The sequence below is a fragment of the Cydia fagiglandana genome, chromosome 8, assembly GCF_963556715.1.
Source record: "Cydia fagiglandana chromosome 8, ilCydFagi1.1, whole genome shotgun sequence".
NCBI lineage: Eukaryota > Metazoa > Arthropoda > Insecta > Lepidoptera > Tortricidae > Cydia > Cydia fagiglandana.
The window spans coordinates 19,042,617-19,065,673 of record NC_085939.1 but is presented as its reverse complement, the minus strand read 5'-3'; the positions used below and the strand labels follow the sequence as shown (position 1 = coordinate 19,065,673).

General features: G+C 37.1%; 1 protein-coding gene across 10 annotated transcripts in view; it reads right to left on the bottom strand.

The window, feature by feature from the left end:
* The window catches only part of LOC134666738 (mucin-2-like), a 143,682-nt gene that overhangs the window by 114,823 nt on the left and 5,802 nt on the right, over positions 1–23,057 (bottom strand). For all 10 annotated transcript variants that reach the window (XM_063523990.1, XM_063523992.1, XM_063523991.1 and 7 more), the window contains one exon: positions 1,846–1,921. In XM_063523990.1, coding sequence (XP_063380060.1) covers positions 1,846–1,914 — 69 coding nt within the window. In that variant the 5' untranslated portion in view covers positions 1,915–1,921. The remainder of the gene's footprint in view (positions 1–1,845; positions 1,922–23,057) is intronic.

Here is a 23,057-nt window from a genome sequence, read left to right as displayed (position 1 = left end):
GTTTGTGGTACCTATATTAGATACGTACTCATTATAATTTGAAAAATATTTCTACATATTTTACTGGAATTTTAATTTTTAACAAGCAGAAACGTCTGCGAACGATGCTATTAAGCTTAGAATAAATTTAAAAGTGGAAAAATTACTGTATTGGGTGAGATTTGAACTCACGGCCTCTAGATCGATACTCCAGCACTCTGCCATCTGAGCCACCAAGACCTCATCCATAGCCAGCAAACAACATATTACTGGAACTTGAACTTGGGCCATAGATGTAACTTGTGGACTAAAGTTACCTGATTTTACGGTGCTCCTAACGACAAAATTTACCCCATGAACCTATTCGAAACGCTGTTTCTAGAACTCAGTACGAGAAATTCCGTAAAATAACAATTAGCTAAGAATACGTAACGTTTTGCTCCGGAATGACATAATAGTAAACACTGATTTAATCATATTTGAACCGTACCGGCCGCATCGAATGAATTAACGCAGTGAAATTCCAAATGAAAATACTACCAGAACCCTCTGATCATCGGAGGACCTTAATATCTTAACAATAAGGTGTACAATTGCTAGTTCACACTATGGACTACCACAGAATAAAAATAATAGTACCGTACAGAAACTTCATACAAAACCGTAGTTTGACAGCGATTCAGGGAAGAATCATGCTGTCCCTTTGTAATGTATGGCACCCATCCCTTTCGGCTATTTAGGCTTGTCAAAATTCAAGTCATTACATTATCTTATCTGTGGTCGTGCATGTAAAGGGACGTCAAGTTGTGCCAGCCCCAGCCCTAATAATTGCTCGGAGAAATGCTGAGGGCTTACCGCGAACCACGTTCGACATGTTGCCTCCCTGTCACACTTACGTACGAATTTACAAGTGCGACAGAGAGGCAACACGTCGAACGTGGTTCGCGGTAGGCCCTATGAGCCCTATGAGAAAGGAGGAGTAACAATACTGTTGAGTCCAGTCAGAAAAACTCATGAGTATCATGACTTCGATATTATCCTTTAAATCTACAACAATTCTGACGACGCATTTATGGTTTTGACTTGTGCGTTGGTTATTGTAACGACTAGGCTGCGAGCCAAGATACCTATCGTTTACGCTGCGTAGCGAACGAAACGCAACGGTGGAAGTGTGATAGAGAGATATGACTACGCTACGGAGCGTTAACGATTGGCATATTGGCTAAGCACCAGATCAACAACCCCACTTTCTATAGGCCGTTTACTCTGATCTTCATTTATTCAGATTACTCTCCCAACACCGTATTTGAGATTAACGCGCAATCAATAATCAACCGTAACTTGTACAAAATAAGGCTCTTCTTTCAAGATAATGTTGAAGAGATACGACAGTTTCATGAAGTGTAACAGCCAATTTAACGCGCACGCAATTTTGTACGTGATATTTAGAATTATAATTGTTAATTCGAGTAAATTGATCATTATGTTAAAACGTGGTATGTGCATGCGAGTGTGTTTTGTTTTTGATTAATAAGTGTGGATTATACCTACCTACTTGAATTATTATTGAGAGATAGATTACTTAACGAATTGATATTTGGTTTACAGTTTTGTACATAAAAATATCCGAGAATTACTTACTTTTCTAAGTAGGTATATACAAGTTTGACTACACACGCAGGGTCTGTAGGCTTGGGAGGTAGAAACTTAAACTTAACAATAACATTTTAAGCTGTTGCTGTTATTGCTGTCGCTGTTGGTACAGTACGGATGTCTACCGTCTCCAATTCTCTCTCAATTGCTCAAAGGTTAACTGGAAGAGATCCCTTAAAGGGATAAGTAGCCGAAACAAGGAGGGCAACATACCTGAGTGGGTCGGAGAGCGCCGCCGACCGCCAGCAGCGCGAGCGCCACGCACCACACCCCCGCACGCATCCTTGCGCTGAAACAAACCATTTTGTTTACTTTTATTGTACCACTATTAGAGAACTGCAAGTGTTATTCGAAACATCAAACTTCTATGAAACTATACAGTATGTGTCTGACCACGGGGCTTTAATTCCAGGGCTTGATTTTACTCGCTAAACTGAGCTACTTTTACTATGGGACCATCCCTTAAATCGGGGAAAATTTTTTGGCTTTTCCATAGAAAACGTCGACATCTGAGCAGCCAAAATGTATGAAAAAGTTAAAATAGTTTCGGGATTTCGGGGTTGGTGCCATAATAAAAGTAGCTCAGTTTAGCGAGTAGAATCGAGCCCTGGATTTAAAGCCCCATTGGTCAGTAACACACTGTAAATAAATAGGACATGAATAAATATTACCTATAAGGACAAAAAGGCCTAGGGGTAGAAGTCCCAAACGATGGTCGGACCAAACAGCGGAGGAACTAAAAATACCCGTCAGCGACGCACTCCACCAGATCGAGACAACTAGTTGACGGAATCAAACGGAGTCACAATCCTCAGCAATGAGGGACCGATTGAAGAAAGAGATATAATCAGACCGTAAAAAGTCTGCAGCGATTTTGATAGCCCACGCAGTGCAAGTGTCATTTTAAACGTCAAACTTCTATGAAATTATGACGTATACATAACACTTACACTGCGTGGGCTATCAAATCCGCTGCAGACTTTGTTTGGTGCGACTCTAGGACATTTTACACAAATTGACTAAGCCCCACGACGCTTAAGAAGGCTTGTGTTGTGGATACTCAGAAATTATGACGTTTAAATAACATTTGCACAGTCTGTGCTATCAAGATCGCGGCCAACTTACAGGCCTATTCGGATTTCGAGATAATCACAAGATCTAGAGACGATTTAGAGATCAACTAGATCTATCTACATTAGATATTGAATAGATGTGACTTGGATATCTAAGTCATAACTTGTCGAAATCGTTCAAGAGGACCTCCAGAATCGCGGAAACGTCAAATTTAACATACCTATCTTACAAATATCTTTAAATTATCCATACTTAACTTGTTGAAGTCTAGTAGAAATCTAATTCATTTTCCGAATCGAGCCGTTAGTTTGGTTTAACTCTATCAAGGGCTTGTTAGACTTGAAAAGCTTTTATGAATATTAACGCCATTAGTCACTTGTCAAAATAGCAGGTAAGGATTAATTAATTAATTATTGAAGGCTTGTTGGGCGGTATAGATAACACCAAGAACATGTTTATTTTCTATTTCAGGTACATAAAAAAAACTAACTTATCTATAAAATAAATAAATACAAATTAAAATATATCTAAGAAATTGAGCCCCTTTGACATGGTGCCGAGGACGCTGGCAGCATTTCCCCGCTGTATTACGATGCTAATACATTGTGCGAGAAAGCTGCCAGCTCTTCGGTCACCAGTGAAGTCGACCAGCCTTTTTGATAGCCCTTTTAAACGTTGTAGAGCATTGGGACCGGACGGGCCAAGGGTCCAAATGGTACTCAGGGCCGAGACCCCTGTACTTCGGGAGTCTGGACTTTGAGCTTTTCGGCCGCCTTAGCCGCCGCACCTGCTTGGTTACTAGTTCTAGTTCCCGTGAGGTCAGAAGGAGTCAGAGTGTCTACATAGGTAGCGTTCCATAGCACCCTTCCCAAACCACAAGGAACTACCATTAACATGAGTACGTTTTCAAAAATATGCATTCACGTTCTTATAGATGACTGACGACCGGTCTGGCCTAGTGGGTAGTGACCCTGCCTATGAAGCCGATGGTCCCGGGATCGAATCCTGGTTAGGGCATTTATTTATATGATGATACAGATATTTGTTCCTGAGTCATGGCTGTTTTCTATGTATTTCAGTATTTATATATTATATGTATCGTTGTCTGAGTACCCACAACACAAGCCTTCTTGAGCTTACCGTGGGGCTTAGTCAATTTGTGTAAAAAATGTCCACTAATATTTATTTATTTATTTATTATTTATAGCAACTTTTTCAAGTAATTTTAAGTAACTTGGTATATCTTAGGTAATTTTATGCATCTTGTAATAACTGCTATATTTCAAGTTATTAAAACCAGATTACATCGTTGCTACTAGGGCTCACTTAGTATTGGAACTGAACCTGTTTCCATCGTGCACACTGTTTGCTGAACAATTGTACACCTTATTGGAAGCACATAAGGTTCACTGATGATCAGTTATTTCTGTTAGTGTTAGTACCTACCAAGCCCTGCTGAATGAGTCAGCGCTCTAGATCAGAGAGAGGAAACAGGATTTTTGTTGCGACATTAAAAACTAAAAACCGGACAAGTGCGAGTCTAGATTCGCTCACCGAGGGTTCCGCACTTTTTAGTGTTAATGACTAGTGTGTTGTTTTGCCTAAATCGCAATTAGTCTACATCGCAAACGGCCTAGAACGCAAAATGCCCACTTTTTATATCACCACATTTTACGTAGGTAGGTTAGGTTCTTTAGGTATCTTCAAATGGCCGAAGGCCAAACAGCACACAATAGGAGCCCCGCGGAAGCGGGGCTCCTCCGACACATCGCTATAAAGTTAAGATAAAACGGGAAAAAATAATTCGGGCATTTTGCGTTCTAATTCAGGAAATTGAACCCAGATAAGATGGACGCTGCACTTTGCATTAGTTTTAAAAATATCCGGTGAAGAAATTACGACACGCCATTAAAAACGGGGTTTTTTCCTGAATTCCTTTCACGCATATTGCACTGTATGTTCAGTGAACTATAAAATTGCGTGTAAACCAGGCTAAAGTCGACCTGTTTGGTTTGCCCTATGGATCGGAAGATCAAACAGCAATTCTATGGCCAATTTGGTGATGGCTTCTCTACACGACGGGCCAAGGCAGGCCACTCCAAGGAACGCATTTATGCGTTAGAGGGAGCAAGTGATATTGCTATCTCATTCTACCGCATGGCAGCGTCCCTTGGAGTGGCCGGCGCTGGCCCATCGTGTAGAGGAGCCATGATAAAATAGGGGTCCGGGCCGAGGCGTCCGACATTTAATTTTTCTATAGAAAATATCACGTGATCACCGATCAGAGGGCCTACCGCGAACCACGTTCGACGTGTTGCCTCCCTGTCACACTTACGTACGAATTTACAAGTGTGTTAGTGAGGCAACACGTCGAACGTGGTTCGCGGTAGACCCTCAGCCGTCATAGTAAACGAAGTGTTGGACGTCCGGACCGGCCTAATGCGAGTCATCCTTTGACAGTTTACTCCCGTAAGTATCCCGTATTTTTATATTGTTAAGAATAAACGCTACTTTATGAAACGTCAAAGTGTATTTTTACTATGAATAACATAGTAAAATATGAGATGAGAACACATTATCCGATGTCACAATGTCCACTTTCTTTTAATGAGTTATTGTTAATTTTAAATTAATAGAAAGCGCCATATCATACGATCTTACATATTTCTTTAGGGGTTTTTTAAAGAAATTTCAGATGATGAAACAGTTTAATTAATTTATATCAGGTGGGACACAACGAGGGACTTTTATGCCAACGGGGATTTGTTTAGGCTACGTATATTATTTTTCACTTAATAAACACGTTAATATTTCTAACCGTTCCTGAGATACAGTTTCTTAACCCTTCAAGTGGCGCCAGCCAAAACGCGAAAAGTAGTCAAGTGGCAGGGCCCCGGTGGGTGGTCAGCGCAGATTAAGAAAATTTTACAAAATCGTCCATTTAAGCTTTTCTATATTTGAAACTATATTAAATCACATATTGTTAGAATCAGCGTTATATAGGCTATTTGAATAAGCAATTAAATTATTCTAATGTTATTACATTTGGTCAGACCTAAACAAACTCCGGAAGAATGACAGTTTTCCAGCTTCCTTGTTAAAAATGACTACCAACATAAAACTAATTAATTATTGGAGGTAATTGCTATTTAATTATCAAAGGAAGACTTTTATCTTTACGATAAAATCAATAAAAGGGACCTAAAATACAATTTCTTTTACAAAACAACCTCTTAAAAAACAAGACTGACCTCGGACTTGGCGGTCGCTCCCGGATCAATGGTCCTCACCAACAAATTTTATACCAAGTGTTTTTGTGTTTCTTATGATATGCTATCCTTCTCTATCTTGCTACCTAATTTTGGCACTAGAAGAGCGTAACTATACTTAAATGCGTTCAATTTTACCTCTAAATACGTCAACACCTCATTAACCACTCACTGGTGGATGACAGTTTACTGGTTTTCGCATCGACCATTCACGGGTTGACCGCCACTTGAAGGGTTAAACATTGCATAAATCTGTATGTTTCAACCCCAGCAAGAAGAGCCTATTAATGACATGTGTCAATTTAAAATGTTAATAACTTTGTAGGGTTGTCACTGATTACTTATATCCCCATTAAAATATGAAGAGTTAACGTCGAAATAACATTAAATCTGCATCTTTATTCAGTTTTAACGCAAATATTTTACAAATATATAAGTGTTGGCTTGTTATTGCTGTGTCTAGCATTTAGCCGCATATTTGTACTCTATCAAACTATTCCGATTTTCTACCGCTCGCTTCGGCCGCTATTTAAGGCATGTTAAGAAAACTTACGGTCAAAAGTATTTTATGATAAGTTATTCGTGCTATTCAAGCGTTTTAAGGTTTTTTCAACCTGAATTTATATGTATAATAAAGTTAGGGCGGAGGCTAGTACTTAAAGTAATAAAGAATTTGATAACATTTTCCACTTAATACATTAAGCCGTGCCCATTTGTATGTTATGCGTTTGGGACGTCATTTGTGAGCTTCCGCTATCAAACTCAGTGATAGATAGATAAATCATTTATTGCCACAACAAAGGTTATAAATTACAATTGGTTTTACACTCTTAAGCTATACTTAACCTAGACAATATAATTATGTATAAATAAGCTCAATTACATCTACGTGAGTTATGTGACAATAGGACAGTCTCAGCTAATGTGTGATTCAAACTTAGGTTTTGTTAGACATTCGGAGTACCTATTAACTATTCTGTGTTTCTAGCCTAATTGATTCGCTTCTCCGCACACAGTTTGTATTAACAAGTTAGCCAATCATCAGGCAATTAGTTGCCTCACCGGCCCACATGGCAGCTGACCGGGGAAAGCAAGCATTGCAAGTGCAGTGCGTGACGTGCATGGAATGCAATGGGGGCGAATGCAAATATAAGGCGTGTTCGAGAAAAAAAAAATTAGATCTTGAAGAAGCCTTTGATATTTATTGTTATGGTTAATAGGGGGATCCCTCAGGGTTCTATGTTAGGCCCTACGTTCTTCATTATCCTTACATTGATCTTATGTACAGCCGACGTCAAAGATATGTTTTACATTATTCGCCTTATTACAAAGGAGTAAGGTGCAAAAGTGTAAACATATATTAGACGTCGACTGTACGTACTTTACTTTAAGAATGTCACCCGATACCACTTTCGTTTTTTTTTTGATAACAAGAACCCAGTTTGAACGGGAAATAATAGTTGTTTGTTAAACAATAAGTCGGCACTGTCCTATATAATCTAAAATACTATAGGTGCCATTTAGTTACGATCATAAATGAGTACCTTTTAGTATTTGGCAAATATTAGGGTCTTTATACACTCTGGTTACCCATTGTTGTTGTTGTTCTTGTCTAAACCCACTGGAATAAAGTGGTTTTTAACCTCCGTTTAAACAATATTTACATACATCTTGTTTCTTGTACTTCCGATCATTGTACTATCTTCGTCAATGCATCACTGGTTATTTACAGACATCAACACAATTTATGTTGTTTTGTCATTTATTTCTCATGAACATAAAATATTACTGTTGTCATTTAAATTTACTACTAAATTAGTGAAAGTTAAACTTTCGGTAAGTAGTGTTTATGTATATGTCATCTTTACTACGTCTGATTAATTACGTTAAGGATTGTGTTTTGAGAAGACAATCATTTTCCAAAACCGCGAAGTCATCACGGGAATATTTTTAAGAAACGTAGGTAGTCGGGTTATTTTCAAACGTTTTTCTGACGGACCTATAACTTGCTATTCTGTTAGAATGAGTTCATAAAAACAACAACACATAATTTGGTTTGGAGCAAAGACAAGTTAATACCTGTATCAGTACTTTAATGTCAGTAATTATATACAGTTCAGTACTTTCTCCGGTTTCCTTCCAGTGTTACCAGTTCAATTCGCTTACCGAGTCCAACGTCTCAAGTTAACCGATAGGTACGGATATTGTAGATAAGATCGTGAGCCTAAGGAGCCATTTTTTTTGTTGTTCTGTAGTAGGTAGTGTAAGTTACTAAAATCTATCATGACAATTGCTCATACTTGAAGATTTTTTCATTTTAACGTGGAAGGACTGCAAACTGCAAGAGTACCTAATCGTGTGTACCCACTTCTAAAGTGCATGACCACTTTATAAATGAATTGCATTTATAATGTGTCCATGAAATTTTATATACATATATACTCGTATGTATGACGTACTCAAGAAAAATTTTCACTAAGACCTGAAAAGCCTTTGATTATTATTGATAAACTTAATAGGGGGATTCATCAGGGTTCTACATTAGGCTCTACGTTATTCGTGACCCTAACAATAGTGCATTGTCATTTATGGACTTAATACTTTAAAATAACCACCCGAATAAAATAACCAACTCTTAGTGTTTTGTTGGGTGGCAAGAATCCCATTATATTAGGTAAATAAAATACATATATTAATTAATGCAGATCGCTGATGAAAAAGAGCATAATAATACTTATATGTATACTAGATTCCGTGAGGCGTGTACTTGGTAAGCGTTTGCAAATGCAGTGCACCGCCTATACTGGTTTGATCGGTCACTCACTTTTAAGGAGTTTGAGCCATTTGAGATAAATGTTAAGGCTGTTACGCCTACGCGGCTGACTTTGTATTTGTATGTAGACGGGAAATAAATAAATACCTAAAAAACACAATAAAATAGTCGTAAAATGTATGTATGACTTAATACTGTCAATAAAAATGTCGAAGCGGTTTAGGTGTTCAAAATTATTTGAACAAGCTCTTAAGTATTCTATTAAGAACAGAATTGTGTTTAAATCTGGGTAGGTACATTTCTTATTCTTCTAAAATTCTATTTGCTGATAAAAAATAGTGATAAATAATCTGCTTTTAGATCATCTACAGAACTTTGCATCCATTTTTGTCAGTGAAAACTGCAAGCCATATTTTAATACCGATTGAATTTGGCTCCCATTTTCACCTTCACAGAGTGGCCCAAAATACGTTCATATTTTAGTTAAATGATTGTAGACTTAATTTTTGACGACATCCTTACTCACATGTGGTTTTAAATAAACTGGACCACATACAGCTACATGTCAGGATACGTCTCGTCGTCTATAAATAATGAAGTTATTTGTAAGTAAAAATCTAACGAACGATTCCGGTTTAATAACGAACAGACTACACACACAGCTTATAACAAATATAACAATTCGAGCAACGAAAGTGAAACCACCAGTTGAAACACTTTTACTTGCGACTGAGCGACGTGCTCACGCGTAACTGTTGCGTTTGTTTTGTAATACAAATTGATTATATATCCGTTATTATTTACGGAGTGTTGATTGTTAAGAAATATGTTCATTTTAGCGGATATAATATAGAAGTATTATCAGATTTTACTCAATTTTAGACAACGACATATTTTCTTCCTCGCGTTCTCCCGGCATTTTTGCCACGGCTCATGAGAGCCTGGGGTCTGCGTGACAACTAATCCCGAAAATTGTCGTAGAAACTAAGTTTCTACGAAAGCGACTGCCATCTGTAAACTAGGCCTTATTGGGATTAGACCGGCTCACGATGTTTTCCTTCACCGAAAAGCGAATGGTAAATCAAATTATATTTTGTACATTAAATTAAATTTCGCCTTGATGCATCAATGTCATAGTGAAAACTTGTCAAAAAACTGTTTAAGGCCTAGTATGTGAAAGTTACTCAACCCTTACAAAAGTACTTATGGGTAGATGATCAGCATTTGATTACTATTATCACCTATTATATAATATACACAACAAAGCATAACTTCGGTAGTTTCACCGTTTAATAGTTATTGACAATTAAGCTATCTTTTTTATGGTGTGAAAGATGGAAACTTTAAGGTGGCGATATCAATGATACAAGTAAAGTATTATAAAACTACGTTTAATAAACTTTTTTTCACCCATAAAAAGCGGCCAAGTGCGAGTCGGACTCGCCCATGAAGGGTTCCGTAGCAGCAAGTAACATAATATTAATAATATTACGGTTTACGATTTATAACGTTCATATTAAAAAAAAAAACTATTTACTAGTGCTCGTTCAAACCAAATTTCGGTGGAAGTTTGCATGGTAATATACATCATATTGTATATATTTTTTTAGTTTTATCATTCTCTTATTTTAGAAGTTACAGGGGACACACACACACACACACACACACACACACATTTTACCACTTTAGAAGTGTCTTTCGCGCAAACTATTCAGTTTAGAAAAAAACCGGGCAAGTGCGAGTCGGACTCGCGCACGAAGGGTTCCGTACCATAATGCAAAAAAAAAAAACAATAAAAAAAAGCTAAAAAAAAAACGGTCACCCATCCAAGTACTGACCACTCCCGACGTTGCTTAACTTTGGTCAAAAATCACGTTTGTTTTATGGGAGCCCCATTTAAATCTTTATTTTATTCTGTTTTTAGTATTTGTTGTTATAGCGGCAACAGAAATACATCATCTGTGAAAATTTCAACTGTCTAGCTATCACGGTTCGTGAGATACAGCCTGGTGACCGACGGACGGACGGACGGACGGACGGACAGCGAAGTCTTAGTAATAGGGTCCCGTTTTACCCTTTGGGTACGGAACCCTAAAAATGATAGTAGAAACCTCAATATCAGTTTTGAAGACCTATCCCTATACCCCACACGTATGGGTTTATTGAAAAAAAATTTTTGAGTTTGAGTTTTAAGTATGGGGAACCCCCAAAATTTATTGTTTTTTTTCTTATTTTTCGTGAAAAACTTAATGCGGTTCACAGAATACATCTACCTACCAAGTTTCAACACTATAGTTCTTATAGTTGCGGAAAAAAATGGCTGTGACATACGGACGGACAGACAGACAGTCCCTGAGACAGACATAACGAATCCATAAGGGTTCCGTTTTTTGCTATTTAGCTACGGAACCCTAAAAACCAGTGGATAGTGTTGGTGCAGATTCGAATACATGCGGAGATGAAAATTAAAAATTAAATATTTTACGGTAGAATGGGGACAATTGAAACAATTTGTTTCATGTCCTATACTTATATAACTATTTCATTTTTACAGTTAGAAAGGCGTGCGTACATATATTAATAAAACTTATTTATTTCATTCTTAGATAAGGTTTGTTTGAAAGCCCTACCGCCCATTGTTACGTATTGATATAGGGAATCCAAGAAAATGTGAGGGAAATTCAAGAAATACATACATAAGTATGTATTGATTGAATTGACCTACTACTATTGCGTGTAGCTTATATCATTAACTAATCTAATTAATGTAATTATCGATTGTGGCGTGAAGTGCGTACCAACACAATCAAATAAATAGTAATTTACAAATTTAAATAACTAATTCAAATGATGAAAAACTATCATACAAATCGTTTCACAGCAGTTAAGGTCGATAACACATATAGTAACTTAATTCCCACAGAGAGAGGCACCGCACAGGGCTCGATTTTCTCAACAACCGAATACCTACTGTATGTAAATGAAATGTGCAATATATTTGCTGACGGTTCTGTGTACCAATTCGCAGACGACACTTGCCTCTTGGCCGCCCATTTGGATATAAAAATAGCAGAAAATATTCTACAAAAAAACTTCAATCTATTATGTGCCTGGGCCCACGATGTAGGATTAGTCATTAACTACGACAAAACAAAAGTTATGTATATACACTCCGCTCACAAAAAATGCCAAATAAAACCGAGGATCATAGCACATAAACACCAGTGCCTACACCGCGTTACCACGAGCGCATGCGATTGCGAACCCTTGGAGCAAGTGGATAAACATACTTACCTTGGTCTTAGAATAGACAATACATTTAACTGGGGCCCCCACATTAATTATGTCTGTAATAAACTGAGATCCATATTGTCCAATTTATCCCTTTTGAAATATAAAATACCTTTTAGTACCCGTAGAATGCTATATATGTCATTAGCCGAGTCTATAATTAGTTACAGCTTAAGTAGTTACGGCAGAACTTATAAAACCTACCTAGATAATATATACAAACTACAGCTAAGCCTGATAAAAACAATTGTACCTAACTCGATACGGAGAAAGTATAGAAATAACGAAACAAAGCTATTTGAATACTGTAATATAATTAATGTATATGATAAGTTTAAAATGATGCTAGTATGTGATAAAATCGCTAACTTACCTAACCTTAAAAATAGATCAAGGTCACAAAAATTGAGAAATATCAGTATACCTATGTATGTACTACCACCTTATAAGAATACCTACGGAAAAAGAATATGGCAATATATGTTACCCTATACACTAAACTCATGGACTGATGATGTAAATCAAAATATACTTAATAACACACATAAGACCAAAACAATTATAAAAAATATGTTGTTATCAAGTACAGGTGCGCGCTCGAGTTGTTTATCAACAACTCAGGTAACCTAAAACGATATTTGTACTAACCATTATTTCCTTATTATACATTTAGATATAGCTACTAACCGGAATGTAAACGAGCGACAATGGCGGCAGATAAACCGTACGCGGTTTTCGTTCGCTGTGTCACCATGTTAAATTAGTATGTAAGAGTTATTTTGGATAAATAAATTAAAAAAAAAAAAAATATCAAATATCAACATTTATTCAGCAAATAGGCCACAAGGGCACTTTTACACGTCAACATTGAACTTACATAAAAGCAAAAATAATAACATCAACAATTTTATAAATTAAAACTAACAATTCAATCTAACGTATTACAATTACTAAGAGATGTATATGGTCTCTTAATGTCGAATTACATACAAAATACAGATAAAAAAACACACACAAAAAATCTATAATATTTAGAGGTGTAAATGTCTCTAGGTGTCAGAACTATAAGATTATATAGTTTATCAAGTTATCCTTAGAGATGTATAGGGTCTCCAAGAGTCAATATCCTGTATAATTAATACATTCATTAAAAGAAAAGAAACATACCAGAACAGAATGAGGCGTCTCACTGTAATTAATTAATAAAAGTTACTAAGTATAATAGCTCGTGTTAGCTTAACAGACCAGTCTCCACAAACAGCACCCGTTCACGAGTATGACGCGTATCTCAGCCATCGCCTCCCTCAACCTTCATTCGGGAAAGTGGCGACCCGATCAACAACGCCACCGTAAGCAAAGACTTTTAAGCGAGCATGACGTGTTCAAGCTACCGGCCTATATTAATATTAAAATAGTAATAACATGTAGCTGTAAGACACGGCATTTTGTGCTCATATGTTACATAAAAAGACAGTAATATAGCTTCACATAATTACTAGCCTAAGTTGACTTAGAGATGTAAAGGTCTCTAAGTGTCAGAAACATTAAAAATATAGGTAAGTATGTACAATCAAAAATAAAAATCAAATAAATAAATATGTACTTAGAGATGTATAAGGTCTCCAAGTGTCCAAAACTAAAATTAAATTAAACAATATAATCAAGCGAGAACATCATTGTCTCATGGGTCAATTCTACTGGACACTAGCATATTGAATTCAGTGTAAAAAAAAAAAACAATATTTATTTAATTCTTATTATACTAATGAAACCAATCAAGCTACCGGCTTAAAAGCATCTCTATCGTTTATAAAATCATTTACAGTGTAGTACGCCTTACATAACAAGGAGTGCTTAATGTGCGACTTAAATTTGTGAAGTGGTAAATTCACTACATCAGTGGGGACTTTGTTATAAAAACGTGTACAGTTCCCGACGAAAGACGTACTAACCTTACGGAGGCGGTGGGCGGGCACGGCAAGTTTATGTTTGTTTCTAGTGTTATAGTTATGGATATCACTGTTAACCTTGAATTCGTGGATGTTTTTCCGAACATACATAATATTCTCTAGTATGTATTGAGATGCAACGGTAAGAATGTTAACTTCTTTGAATTTCTCTCTTAGGGATACTCGAGCGCCCAGTCCATAGATGGAACGTACAGCTCGTTTTTGCAGCACAAATATTGTCTGAATATCTGCCGCTTTTCCCCACAACAGAATTCCATAAGACATAACACTATGGAAGTAACTATAGTATACCAGCCTGGCCGTCTCTACGTTTGTCAGCTGTTTGATTCTCCTCACTGCATAGGCTGCTGAACTAAGTTTTCCGGCTAGAGTGCCTATATGTGCATGCCATTGCAGTTTGGAGTCTAAAGTGACTCCCAGGAAAACAGTTCGGTCCTCAAATTCCAGCGTATCACCTTTTATTTTAATCTTGCCGTTATTTACCTGCTTGACGTTAGCTAGCGTAAACTTGATGCATTTGGTTTTCTTGGCGTTCAAAAGCAAATTGTTTGCCGTAAACCAGTTTACAATGGTAGATAGCGCGTCATTAATGCTCTCGAAGCTATTTTCCTTTCTGTCCACTTTAAATATAAGGGAAGTGTCATCTGCAAATAACCTATATCATGTCTATCTTGCACAACTTTTGGTAAGTCATTAATGTATACCAAAAACAGGAAGGGACCAAGAATTGAACCTTGAGGCACTCCGAGGGCTACCGGGGACCCCGCCGATTGAGTTCCATTAATAACTACTCGCTGAGTTCTATCCGAAAGGTACGATGAGACCAGGTCAAGGGCACTAGCTTTTATCCCATAGCGGCTTAATTTTCTCTTTAAATTTTCGTGATCAACGCAATCAAATGCCTTTGACAGATCACAGAAAATTCCAACAGCATCTTGAGCTTTTTCCCAAGCATCAAAGATGTGTTTTAGAAGTACCGCACCGGCGTCAGTAGTTGATCGACCTTTGGTGAAACCAAATTGATTGCTATCAAGCAGTTTGTTTCTGTTGAAATGTGACAATAGTTGATTCAGAATAAGTTTCTCGAACACTTTGCTTAATGCCGGTAGTATTGAAATCGGTCTAAAGTTCGTGGGATCTGTTCTCGTTCCTGATTTAAACAGAGAGATAATTTTGCTATGTTTCATAATATCTGGAAAAATTCCAGCATCAATGCATCTGTTGAAAATCTCAGCTAAGTATGGTGTAATTGACTCAATGATGGAATCTAATACTTTGACAGACAGGCCCCAAAGATCTTCTGTTTTCTTTAAATTTAAAGACCTAAAAGTCTTAAGAACTATATTCGATGAGACATACGAAAATTTGAAGATTTCTGTACATTCTGCCACATTTGTCTTCAAAATTTCTTCAGCGACGTCTGGCGATGAATTAAGGGATCTTGTTGTTTCTACCGGGATATTCGAGAAAAACCGCTCAAAATGATCTGCTACTTCACGGTCGGAACTTACTAAAGTGTCAGCAATTCGTAGGTTGTAGTGCGGATCCTTCAGTTTACGTTTTCCAGTTTCATTACTGATAACTTGCCATACAGTTTTGACTTTATCGCTGGAATTTAGGATCTTTTTCGACAAATAATCGGCTTTAGCGGCGACACACAACATTTTAAAAGATTTAGAATAATTTTTGACGTACTCTAGAAATTCCGGGCTTTTATCAGTTGCCTTTAAATCATATAAGTCGTAGAGCCGGCGTCTTTTCTCGTGAATATCCGGTGTAGCCCAGTCGCTAAATTTAGTCTTAGCCTTGCCTTGCACCTTTTTCTGAATGAAACAGGCATCAAATTCCTTTTTAATACAATTAAACAACTCGGAACTCAAACAGTCAGGGTTTTCCTGGGTACATGAAAGACAACATAATTGTTTAGTAATATTACGAAATTACATCTATACCTGTATTAAGTACCACAAATTGCAATCAATTTACATATCCCTTTGCATGATTATTTATTTACATAAGCCATGCAATAAACCACGCAAACCATATTGATGGTTATGCGACAATCATTATGCATTAATGATTTAATTGAAGATGTCATAGATAAGAATGATCATCAAGTCATAACTCATAAGGTTTCTTTTATTGTTTAGTTAGGGTTGTCACTCGTAAATTGCAACATTGACTTGGTAGTTGCATTTAATATTGGCACTTTATTTTATTTTGCAATTACTTTAATGACCAAATGACATTATAATATATTAATTAGGTGAAAATTTGTAAATAAATCACCGAACTTATCCGAGTTTTGCAGATAAAAAAAAAATTACAATCGGACTTTCTGTGTATTCAGAGTTGGCTAACGAGAAATGGTAGTTTTTATATTGAATTTACACGTTATAATCAAGAGCAAATGCCATAAAAAGGCACACGGAAACTAGTTATTTGCAAGGGTAGACTTTAAAAAGTTTAAAGTCCTAAAAACCAACACCTCAAAACGAAGATGGCTTGATAGAAAAAAAAACGTCAAACTTCTATGAAATTATGACGTATAAATAATAGTTGCACTGCGTGAGTCTACGTGGGCTATCAAAATCGCTGCAGACTTTTTTTGGTCTAACTCTTTGCTTATGTAACAATGCAATTATAAAAACTATTCAACGGTTGCCAACCCTATCTAAAGACAACAAAGTATTTTCCGGCCCTTGGCCAGAAATCCCAGGTTAGCGTGCCGCCGACTATAGCGAGTCGCTATTAGCGACACCTCACCCACCTCATATTATCTAACAATGCAATTATACCGAGTTACTCGGTTCCACTGTGCACATCCAGTACGGTCGACCTCAATATGTTTACAGTTTTGAACCTTCTCCCATTGTAATAAGGTTGAAAATGTGTAGTTTTCAACGTGGGTTCTACGATAATTATGACCCCGTGGTATAGTTAAGGTATTTTCCTTTGTTTTAGAGGCAATAGAGTTTAAAATCGTATAAATGTAGGTTTTGAGGAAAGTCCAAATGTGTAAGGTGCATGTAAGGTGTTGTTTAACGTCTCACCAGCAGGGGGGGGAGTAGTGGGGGGGAGTAAAGATACTTTTCATGGAAAGTCTTCTTTTTAATTTATATTAGTTTTTATTGTAATTTATACAGGTATAGTATTTTTTACAAGGCTACATACAATTGAGTTTCAAGTTTGAATAATGTTAGACTGGGCTGTGTCCGGGCCAGAGCTTCCGGCACATCGTTTTCTATGGAAAGCATCACGTGATCACCTGTCATGTCATAGAAAGGTAAGCGCCGGAAGCTCTGACCCGGACACGGCCCGGTCTAACGTGAGTCATCCTTTAAGGTTTCAATTCAATGCAATGTTTGGTATGGAAGTTAATGTTGAATAATTTTACTATATGTGACTAAATGTTGAAAAAGCGCCATGTGATACATAAAAGAACTTTTTCTACAGACTGCCCGGTCTAACGTAAGTCATCCTTAACTCATCCAGACGACCTTAGGCCCTAACCCCGAAGAGAATGAGAGCAATTTCGTCTGACCTTCCTTTGATAGCATCTCCTATACAATGCTCGCGTATTCTGGTTGGTTACGCGAGTCCAGTTCTTGACTAAGCCATTGTAACTCATTGAACTATTATTACTACGTATATTAGAACCGGCACAGAGAACCAGTATTTTGCGCCATGAGTTGTGGTTTTGACAACAAACCATAGAAGGGGAGTGTGAATCTCTCGACCTAAACGCGTAAGCGCCATGAATTTAACAACGCTTACGACGTGTTGGTCGCGTGGTACAAGATTCACGCTCCGCTTCTATGGTTTGTTCAAGCACCGCTTCTATGTAGTAATAATATCACAGGAACGTAGAATCTCACAGGAACGTGTAAGGCCTGAGTGGACGCTCGGAGCGGAGCGTTCGGCGGGGCGTGCAGCACGGCGTCGGGCTCACAAGAGATTTGAGCAGAGTCAGGCGTGTCTCACTCCGCGATTTCGTCGCTTTGCTACAGGTAGCTAAAAGTGCATCCGTTCGGCCCCAATTTTGGGGTTTGCCATAAGCCGCGCGTGGCGCTGTCACCACCTAGCGGCCATATCTGTGCTGATCGTAACAGACGCGTTTTGTTAGAGAGTGAGTCTTCTGTACTTAGTACTATTATTTATTCTGTGGCAGAGTACACTAAGGCCCTATACGTTTGCATTTGTTTAACATGCACGCCGCACGCCTCGCCCCGCTGCCGCTGTACGCCCAACTCGAGCGTCCAATCAGGCCTTACACGTAGGTAGAACCGATTGACATCTTCCAAAAAATATATGCATAAGTTTAGCTTATTGCCTATTGCCTATCTCCATCTCCCGTTTTCTCCAACACTGGTTCCCTTGATCCATCAACTAGCCATGGCTTGGCGTGCGTTTGGAATCCATACTATTATCACATTAGCACTGCAATAGAATAAAACAAGCAATGCTATTGTGTTTGCTGATTTGATGTGCCGTGTGATAGTGACAGTTTGGCAGCGTTAATTTCCTGTCATGATATCTTGTTTAAGATGCTGTGGGTAACTTATAAAGCGGGATAATTTTGAAAATCGCTGTTTTCTAAACTGTATAGAAGCTTATTAAGCACAGTTTACACAATTCTAAACTGGAAGCTTAAATATTAAGCACAGACGACACGATTCTAATACAAGACAAACGCATTATGGTCTGTGTTCCTGACATAACAAATTATAACAATGTGGACAGATCAAGGGTGTTTCTTTGTATGCTAATCTGTCTTAGATCGAGAAGCGTCTCTTAGCTGTCTAAGTCTATGTATTCATAAAACAATTGTTCTCGTTGATAACTCTATTATAATTTGACCTCTGAATTTGTAATCGCTATGCACGGCTCAGAGGAACAATAATACTATAGAGATGACAAGAGGGGGGTGGACATGACCGAACGAAATTGCTTTATGGAACTTTCAAAAGGAGTACTTAGCAGAGAAAGCGCTATTATTGTTTGTCCTTGCCATAGTCTCATTTCTGCCTACTTCTAAAAAGTCCTACGTGCCAAGTCACAACTAGATGTATTGTTGTTGCCCACCAGTGCTTGGTGGGCGACAATGAACCCGACTAAACTAAGTAGGTTGTTTTTGGTATGTTGTCAGGAATATTAAAACGTGTTTTTAATTTAGTGGCATTGCACATTTATGTTCTGTCCCTTAAGTGCCCACACATGTGGCGATTCTAAGATAGTATTTTGCTTTGACATATTTTATTATATTTTTTTCATGAATAAGGGGATATTGACTGTCCAGAGCAGTGACGGCTCAATATTTAGACCCATGGAGAAGTGCAAACCGAAACTGTGTTAAATAAATAAAATAGTTTTATTTGCCAAAAAAGTTTTCAATTTCTTCCTTAACCTATGACTGCCACACTAGGCTACGCCTGTCTTGTGGATTCAGATTTAAAACAATACTAAATGGGGAAATAATATATTTCATAATTAAAATAATACAAACTAAACATAAAACTAATTAAAAACTAAACTTAAATATAAACTAAAAAAAAGTACCAAAAAAATTGCCTGTCCCGGGCTGCCCCCGAGTGCTGCATACTAAATTGAGTTAGCAATGCAATATGCTAAAGAGAATTTCCAAAAATTGCAAAGTTCCCATAAAATGTTCTCGCGAGTAATTTTTACACGTATAATCAGATTATAGTAGACTATACTTAAATTTTATACACCCTACTGGCGCTTTAAGTCCGTTATACCAGTTTCTGTCATTAAATGTACTGTTATTAAATGTACTTAAACATTGTCATTAATATCATTAAGTTTTGTTTTAAAATCAAATATAGTTAAAACTTCCTCTCAGTCCTAAACTAAAAGCAAAGATATATGTAACTATCTATTCTCTTTGTAATCGTTGTGTTAAGTCCACGTTAAGTCTCTGGTAAATTTCTCGCACGTTAAAAAGACATCAACTCGCCTCGCAGTTTCATTCGTAAAGGTCGCATTTGTTGTAACTCACCTCACAATTGGAGAAGAAAAGGTACTGCCACGGTAATTTGTGAAAACACTTTCGAAGGTTCGTTCAATATGCTTATTCAATAGGGTGTTTCATTTTTCCGAATTTTTGATTTTCATCTGACTTTGCTCGAATTCTTGTTCTAACTGATAAAAAAATATTATATGTTAAAAAAAATTGAAATCGGTCAACATTTAGAGGTTGCACATCATCAACAAAGATTTTTCAAATAACCAACGACTCTACATCGGAGGGTAGAAAATGGTTTAAGCGGCTATCATCAAAGCGGAGAGTAGTGTGATACTGAACCTTCTACATATAAATAAATTTTAAAATTAGTAGTAATAAAGTTCGATTTTTGTTACTCGATAAATGTTCTAATTAAGATTTTTCAGTTTTTCCACCTTTTTCCAAAGGAAAAGTGCTTTTATCGTGTTTTAGATGCAAAATTCAGTTTTCTCATTCGATTTCACTATCAGTTCATTATAGAACATAGTTTATTTTTACGCAATGTATGGGGTTGTCACTCTACCTTTTCAACTTGTGCAACCTCTAAATGTTATTCGATTCTTTTGAAAATTAAAATCGATAGTTTTTAGTGTGGGGAGACTCCATTGGTGAGCAAAGTCAGGAAAAATATTACAACTTTTTTTTCTCCATACAAAAGTGAATCACCCTATTATTCAATGTACAGGCCAAGAAACATAAGTGTACAAAAAAGTTACGCCGAATCTCAAAAGACCAAAATTTTTATGAGTAAAGATTCGACGACGTCTGAAGGAGATTTTAAGTCAAGTCAAGAAGTTAATGCTCTAAGACTAGAGACTGATACCAAACTTGACTTAGAGTCTTGGCTTTGGTTATCTGCGTTTTGCAAATGCTAGAGCCCCATCCCAGTTATCACTTTATTCATCATATTGTACAACTTTATACATACAACTCTACCTACCTAACCTATTTCGAATTCTAGTTAATTTCGTTTTTTTGTTATTCGATGTGATTCCTATATGATACGGATCTGTCAGTGTCAAAAGTAACAGATCCGTATCATATTCGAATCACATAAAATAACTAAAACTCGAATTGGCCTGGTAATTTCTTCGGAATTCTAAAAGACCGCTGAACACAGCGTCATGTCGGAATGTCTTATTATCTATAACATTGGCGTTACCTAATTGGTCACTATAATGTAACACCTTAACTGACCATTAATGTACCCTATGCCTTGGTATTAAGGTTTACCAACTATCAAACTGTGGATGATGGTAACGTTAGCCCAACGAGATGGAAAGTGAAATGTGTGGCAGTCGCCGCCGGCTGATTTACTTGGCATCCAAACACGCTTCCGTCAGAAAAAGTAAGAAAATAAACACATAATTAAAGGTACAGTCATTCTCAATCTTTTGTTCACCATTTCTTTTCTTATAATGACTTTTATTTGTAGGTACATTAGTACATACTTACTTCGTATTATACACATTACAAAATTTACAAATTTACCTACAAAACAAGTAGGTAAGTTTCATTTATTTTGAAGTAAATTAAATTAGGTGAAAATATCTGGGAGCATTGCTCGGAAAACATAAAAACTCTAAAAACGCGCGTTTTGTCAGGGATAGGACCTAGCTAGATCGCACGTCTGGTTTTAGACGGTAGTCCTTCATTGGTTAGTCCGTCATCCCCCCTGGTTACCCCGGACCAGGTGGCATGCGTAAACGCATTTCCCCAACGTAAAAAAAAGGACCTAGCTAGATCGACGCACAGTTTGGGAAACCCTGCTTTAGTTGATTGAAACACCAACTCACAGTTGGCCAGAAGGCATATTCTGATTGTAATAACACAATTTGACACTCCCAGATTATGATCCTTACAAATCCAGATCAAATTTATATCCAGTCGATACAATCACAATTAGCTCCAGTTTTTTCACTTGGACCGCTAACCGGACAGTCTGTATTAAAAATAAAACTCGATTTGCATCGACAGCAAGGCCACGCCGGTAAAACGTGAATAAAATTTAAGGTGTATTAATATACTTTCTCTTCCTGCGCGTTTTTTTTCCGTCTATAAGAATTGGAGACCAGCGAAAAGTTTAATTGTATTGGGAATCAGTATGCATAAGTAGTGGGGAAATTAAGAGTCGCACGAAAGCCGCCACCATACAATGGGGTATTTGACTTTATTTAAAATAAATTCTTTTACACCATACATGATTAATACAGAAATGTAGACAGCAGCTATTTTCAGACACAATTTCTGTTTTAAAATTCGTATAAAACTATAAAGAGTACAGTCCGTGAGATCTTAGAAGAACCTTCGGGTCTCGGCTATAATCGGACGTAATCGTGTAATAGAAAATGACAGTTTCAATTACTTTGGTTGACGAATTAGTGGCAGTCCAACACCCAAAGAGTGCAGTCGTTTTTCTCGTCTTGAACTATATAGAGCAGTTAATACCACCATAATATATTCGTTATTATTTCTTTAGATATTTTAAAAAATTGATTTTAATGGAGACACGTTTCAAAAAGGGTATATCTGTCAATAGTTATTTTATTCGCTGTACATTTAAATAACAAGTTTTTAAAACGATTATCGTTTTTATTCGTTTAATTTTCTTTCCTTGACGCCCTTGCTTATGTTAAAGAAGGGTCCGGGAGACTGCAGTTTGATACTGGCGGTGCTAGAGGCATAGATATTGCGGATAAGGTGAACATACGTGGATTCTATGCCTTGGTCTTGTAGTGCATCAAATATGGATGTGTGGGTTATACTGTCAAAAGCTTTCCTGTAATCTATAAAGGCTAAATAAAGAGGGAGGTCAAATTCGTGATACTTTTCAATAATCTGATTTAGGGTTTGTAGATGGTCTGTGGTAGAAAGTCCTGGTCCGAACCCGGCCTGTTCTGGAGGTTGGTTGCTGTCTAATTTACCAGCGATTCTACGTTCGATTACTTTGATAAAGGCTTTATAGAGGTGTGAAATAAGGCTAATGGGTCTATAATTATTGATGTCCGATTTATCGCCTTTCT